The following is a 7,167-nucleotide window of genomic DNA, read 5'->3' on the forward strand; positions in this document are numbered from 1 at the left end:
GCACGAGCGGTTCAGAAGTGGTCGTGAGTCAATCGAAGATGATGAACGCAGTGGCAGACCATCGACATCGAAAGTCGGTGAAAAAATTGATAAAGTAAAAGAAATGTTGGTCAATAACCGCAAATTAACCATCAGAGAAATAGCGGAGGACTTGAACATTGCCTATGGATCCGCCCAAGACATTGTGGTTAATGATTTGGGTTTCCGTCGTGTAGCAGCAAAGTACCTCAATTTCATGCAAAAAAGAGACCGTGTTGACGTCGCAAAAGACATGATTTGCGAGGCTGAATCCGATCCCACATTCATCAAAAGGATCATTACTGGAGACGAGACGTGGGTTTATGAGTACGACACGCAATCCAGACATCAGGCAAGTGAATGGCGTTCACCAAATGAGCCGAGACCAAAAAAACCACGTCGTTTTCAGTCAAAAAAGAAGGCAATGCTGGCGGTTTTCATGGATTACAACGGTGTAGTGCATCATGAATTTTTGCCAGAAGGCCAGACAGTAAACAAAGAGTATTATTTGGGCGTTATGAGACGTTTGCGTGAAGCAATTCGCCGAAAGAGACCAGAAATGTGGGCAGAAAACTCGTGGATTTTGCACCATGATAACGCACCGTCGCACAGTGCTATCATTATTCGTAATTTTTTAACGAAAAATGCAACAAATACCATCCAACAGCCACCGAATTCACCTGATTTGGCTCCCTGTGACTTCTTTCTGTTCAATCGAGTTAAAAAACCATTACGGGGAACGCGTTTTAGCAGCCGAGAGGAAGTAATGGAAAAATCGCAGGAAGCACTGATGGACATACCGAAAACCGAATATAAAAAATGTTTCGAGGATTGGATCAAGCGCTGGCATAAGTGTGTTGCAGTCGATGGGGATTACTTTGAAGGGGACAATATAGATTTAGATGAATAAACTTGTATTTTTAATTTTCTGAATAAATTCCGGGAACTTTTTGATCAAGGTAGTATATGTAATGAACAGTATTTCTGCAATAAAATTTTGAGTTTAGATTGAAATTAGTTGTTACTTGTAGATTTGATGTCTAACAGCCTGATAAAACAGTGCCCCCAAAATAAAAAAATGCTTTTTTCACTGAAATATATAGAATGGAAATATATATATATATATATATATATATGTATATATATAATATATATATACATATATACATATATATATATATATATATATATATATATATATATATATATATATATATATATATATATATATATATATATATATATATATATATATATATATATATATATATATATAGGCTATATTCATTAATAGCCGGCCTCCGTGGGTTCAAATTCTACAAATGTATATGGGTCCAATGAAAATTTCGCGAATTGAACCTTATATAGGCCTTTATTTAGTGAATTAAATGATTCTAATTTGTGCTTAAAAGTATACGAACAACTAAGATCACAAAACTGTGCGAAAATCAAATTTTCATTGCTTCTAATGAGCGTATATTTCTTGATTTAAATCTCTCCTTAATCATGGAAATCCAGATTTGTGAATAAATGCCCATAAAAATATGGTTCCTTTGGTATCAGTTGAAATCGAAGTGTTTTAAATTTTTGGTCCACCCCCAATTTATTGCACCAATTAAGGGTATCTTAAAACTATCACTTCCCTCCGGGGTATTTTAATAATCGCCGTTTTAATAATTAAAAGTTTTTGTAATTGTCGATGCGATGCAAAAGTGTGATTTCATCGGTGTAAATAAAATATAAAATGCACCACTCAAAACTTTATTGACTCTGGAGAAAAATACCCGTCACATATGAAACGAGTGAATGGTAATATGACGTGAATACTTGGCAATCGATTATCTGACGAAAAATCAATGTGGTTTGGATGGAGAAGGAAGATATTCGCCCTTTAATCCCAGAGATCATAAAGAAAACTCTTAAACCAGCAATGCAATCGGGTAAGGTTACCTGCCGGGCAGCAGGGATTGCGTCTGAAATTGAGGTCCAAGAAAAGTGGTGTTATCAGAGGAAATAGGGAATTTTACCATAGGGCAATAATTTGTAGTAACACCAAAATGGATTTGATGACCAGGAGTGAAATGGCGTTGAATTTTGTGAATGTTCATATGCTTTTATTTTTGACATTAGTGTGAGATGTTATTCCGTCGAGGAGAAAACTGAAGGAGACAATTGTTTTCAAGTTGTGTAATACTAAGAACCATTAAAACTAGAATATTTGGTTTTGGTTTTTCGCTTTCGAATAAATTAGGAGGAATAATATATTACCGAAACAATCTCCACGAAGGACAATTTTCCGAAACGTTCTTCATAACTTCAACATTACCCCCGAAACTGCATTTTCTTAAAGACATCTTGACCAACTGTCACAAATATGAATTATCGCATGATGGCAGCCAATTTATTCGTCCAAACGATATACTAATAGAGCGCTTATAAAAACGTTGCCATGCATAAATCACAACTTTAATACAGAAAACGTATGTTGATACAATATTTAATAAACGGAAAATAGCAAGTCCTTTGTTAAAATTGATGTATTCTTCTCAACGACTTCCATCACGCACACTAAACCGTTAGTTATCCTAAGCACTAACGCCATTGTGGTCTTTACTTTGTTTCAACCTTGTTAAGTCTCATTAAACTCATTCCCGAGTCTTTAAAAGCAATTTTGAAGTCCCTCGTGTTGTAATTGCTCGATATGTTTTATTGTAGTAGTAGTAGTAGACATTGTTTTGAATAAAACGTATTATGAAAATTATCTTGAAGGAGACTTGAAGACGAGGAAGAAGAGGATTTCAAGATGTCTTGGATTTGGATGACTTTAGCTCTCAAGTCTTTAATTGGATTGGTGTGGCTGTTGGCGCGAGGTAGGAAATAATTCACACTCGGTAGCAATTTCCAAAATGTTCACTGTGGGTAGCAGCGTTTCCGGGAACTGGGAGAGAGGTGAATGGGGAGGATAGGTGGCCATATGCTTTGTGGTAGTTGATTCCAATATAGAGGGGCTCGGGACATTGGCCAATATAAACAGCTGGGCAGAGGGTACAACGTAAGCGGTATATGATATTTTTAGAAATGCAGGAAAAAGTCAGGAATGAAGGGAGACATTTGAGCAGGTGCTGTTGCTGAAGTGAATTTTTCTCAAGGATGGAGCAAGTTTTGTATCCATCCTGATTGTATAAAGGCAGAGAGGTTTTGGGATTTGGAGTGCATTTGAACGAGGCCTGGTGGATTTGAGGACATTAGAAAGATTTGCTGGAAGTTAGAGTTGGGTATTCGAAGAGTAGGTTGGCGGTGGCTTTGTTGTTGGAGAAGGTGGAAAAAATACCTGTAAGAATAATTTTAAGAGACTGCACACCAGAAATGTTGGTTATGCAAATGGAAAGCGTATCATTTTTCTTCAAATGAGATATTTTAGGGGTTTAAGTTTGTCGTAGGATTTCTAGTGCCAAAGAGAGTCCGGATAACCACATAAGATAGAGAGAGGCATGAAATCTTCACAGGAATTAATTCAGGGAATCATTAAGTTGTTGCAGATGCATTGGCCTTTGACAGAAAGAGAATATGGGATTAGCTATTTAGTGTGCTGAGGATATCAGCTATTGTAATATAGACGCAGTCGCTTGTTTATGGGTTTGATATTGACTAGGGAGTGGAATTTATTTTAATGAGGAGGGAGATTTAGACATCTAGAAATGTGATTTGAGCGGAGGAAATAGTGAAAGTTAAGGAAACCAAAGGCATTGTTTTGAGGGAATAGGTAAAAGTTATTATCTCTTCTCTCTACACAACAGTTCACAAGACTAGAAGGTAGAGCATTATGAAAACTAGGAATTTGTAAGAATAAGATAGAAATGTTGGATGAAATGACCTGCCACACACACACACACACACACACCCGAACGGTTGGTTTCAGGGTACTAAAATATCTAAAAAAAAAATAACAAAAGAGGAAGGAAGTAGATGAATGGAATTAAAAGGGGATTTAAGGTAGTGATGGAGGTCAGATTAGGTTTTCTGAGAGAGGTAAGGGAATTATCATTGCATTGGTATCAATACCTGGTAAAATACCAGAAATAATAATAGTAATAATAATATCTGCACAAGCACATTTATTAGTGAACAAATTATGGACAGTTTTCGGTATCACAGACCTGAAGAACAGCACTTTAAAGCCAAATCAAGAAAATATTCTTCTATAAACCGAATTAAATTGTTTATGTGAACTATAGTACATGTATGTCTTTAGAAGATATAAATTCAAAAATATGTGAGAAATAATTACCCATTTTTAAGATTCTGAAACACTCTGTTACATAACAGCTTTTTACAAATAGATTACAAACATTACAACTTTTGCATTTGTTTGATTGTTACACATTCAAATAATAATTTTCTCAAACAAAGAAAAAGATTTGCAGGCATCTGGAAGAAGATCTATCTGTTATCATCTCTCCAAATATTGTGCATATAATTGAGAAAATTTCCCTTTCCCTCGTCTATTTTAAGATGAGCATCCATGAATAGGATTATTCTATGTACGTGGAACAGATATGGATTCATCTGACGAATACTAATAGACAGAATTCCACAGTGAGTTTTCATCATAAGACGTGTATTCATATGTTATGTGTTTATGAGGTGGGTGTTCGTTAGATGTGTATTCATAGGGTGGGTATTCGTAAGATGGGTATTCATAAGATGGGTATTCATAAGATGGGTATTCATAAGATGGGTATTCATAAGATGGGTATTCATTAGACGAGGTTTCATCAGACTTGGATTCATAAGATGATGATTCATAAGATGATGATTCATATGATGAGGATGAGGAGGAAGATGGAGGTGATTTAGTTGTTTCCTGGGGTCGACTAGTTGTCACTGTACCATAAGTAGGAGTGCTAGGATTACAGGAAGCTGTGGAATGAGAATTAGTGGAGGTACTAGTTCCATAAGTTTTTGTAGTGGTATTAGGTGGAGATATAGAAGTGGAAGTTGAAGTGGTAGTGTTGGGTGTTGGATGAGAATGAGTTGTTTGAACATGCGTACTTGAAGTAGGGGAGGTAGTGCTCGCAGGTGTAGTAATAGTTCCACATGTCTGTGGGGTGGTAGCAGGTGAAGATGTTGAAGCGGTAGTATTGGGTGTTGGTTGAGTGGGAGTTGTATTATTAGGGTTGTTTGTAGAATTATTATTCCCATTATTCCCATTATTCCCATTATTCCCATTAGTCCCATTATTATTATTATTATTCCCATTATTCCCATTATTCCCATTAGTCCCATTATTATTATTATTCCCATTATTCCCATTAGTCCCATTATTATTATTATTATTCCCATTATTCCCATTAGTCCCATTATTATTATTATTCCCATTATTCCCATTATTCCCATTAGTCCCATTATTATTATTATTATTCCCATTATTCCCATTAGTCCCATTATTATTATTATTCCCATTATTCCCATTAGTCCCATTATTATTATTATTATTCCCATTATTCCCATTAGTCCCATTATTATTATTATTCCCATTATTCCCATTAGTCCCATTATTATTATTATTAGTCCCATTATTCCCATTATTCCCATTAGTCCCATTATTATTATTATTCCCATTATTCCCATTAGTCCCATTATTATTATTATTCCCATTATTCCCATTAGTCCCATTATTATTATTATTAGTCCCATTATTCCCATTAGTCCCATTATTATTATTATTCCCATTATTCCCATTAGTCCCATTATTATTATTATTCCCATTATTCCCATTATTCCCATTAGTCCCATTATTATTATTATTAGTCCCATTATTCCCATTATTCCCATTAGTCCCATTATTATTATTATTCCCATTATTCCCATTAGTCCCATTATTATTATTATTATTAGGATTCGTACCATTATTGGAATTATTAGTCCCATTATTATTATTATTATTATTATTATTAGGATTCGTACCATTATTGGAATTATTAGTCCCATTATTATTATTATTAGGATTCGTACCATTATTGGAATTATTAGTCCCATTATTATTATTATTTTCATTAGGATTCATACCATTATTGGAATCATTGGTCCCATTATTATTATTATTTTCATTAGGATTCGTACCATTATTGGAATTATTGGTCCCATTATTATTATTATTTTCATTAGGATTCGTACCATTATTGGAATTATTGGTCCCATTATTATTATTATTTTCATTAGGATTCGTACCATTATTGGAATTATTATTCACATTATTATTATTTCCATTATCACCTGTTCCATTAGGATTCGTACCATTATTGGAATTATTATTCCCAGGTGTATTATTATTACCATTATTATTTGTACCATTAGTATCTGTAGCAGTGTTGGATAAATTATCGGAATTGGAAGGAGATCCATCAGGAGAATCATCATTTTCTGTTGGTTCCAGAGCCCCTTCGGACTGAGGTTGCTGAGAATCTTTCCTATTCTTCCTTTTCTTGGTTCGATGCCTATTCCTTCTTGGCGTCCTCGCTTCCATGGGAGATATCATTGTGTCTTGTTCCATGTCCTCTGGAGTTAAGAGTTCTTCATGTAAAGTGAGACTGTTCCAATCTTTTCTTTCTGGAGCCACTTCAATTTCATCATCTTAAAGTATTTGACATTCAGTAACATGTAAAAAAAGGGAAACATGTGATTTAAGCAAATCGTTATACATTTCTTATTTAACTGAAGACTCTGATGCTTGGATCTGATTCATTTGCATAGTCCATTGCTTCGGAGGTCATAAGTAAGTGGAACACCTAAGTAAACATTTCATAATGTGCAGTTCATTGGCATGCATCAATCCTTTAGGATAGCACCAATTGATTGCTGGAAAGGATGTCTCAAAATTTGTTATAATCTTGCATGGCAATGCTCATGACTCCAATCAGCAATTATCTATTTATATATATGTAACTCAACTTGTTGTCTTATCCTTAATTTGAATAAGGAAATATGGCCAGTATTTAATAGCTATCACCTTCAGTCATCCACAGAGAAAAGACTCAGGAGAGGTTAGATCAGGAGGAGATGTCCAAAAATATGGTTATATTTCATGAATCTCGATAGAAATATTACAAATAATTCTAGAACTAAACACTTCATGGATGTCTTATGTAT

The 7,167-nt window shown here is 34.6% G+C and overlaps 1 protein-coding gene across 1 annotated transcript; it reads right to left on the minus strand.

Moving 5' to 3' along the window:
* Window positions 1-4,594: 4,594 nt before the first annotated feature.
* LOC139700351 (sperm acrosomal protein FSA-ACR.1-like) lies at window positions 4,595-6,571 on the minus strand. The gene is made up of 2 exons (XM_071598992.1): window positions 6,355-6,571; window positions 4,595-4,938 (listed from the first exon to the last, which is right to left on the minus strand). Exons 1-2 carry the CDS (start codon window positions 6,569-6,571, stop codon window positions 4,595-4,597), a joined length of 561 nt encoding a protein of 186 aa, XP_071455093.1.
* Between the last annotated feature and the right edge of the window lie 596 nt (window positions 6,572-7,167).

The sequence above is a fragment of the Hetaerina americana genome, unplaced genomic scaffold, assembly GCF_022747635.1.
Source record: "Hetaerina americana unplaced genomic scaffold, ioHetAmer1.1.p SCAF_10, whole genome shotgun sequence".
Lineage (NCBI taxonomy): Eukaryota > Metazoa > Arthropoda > Insecta > Odonata > Calopterygidae > Hetaerina > Hetaerina americana.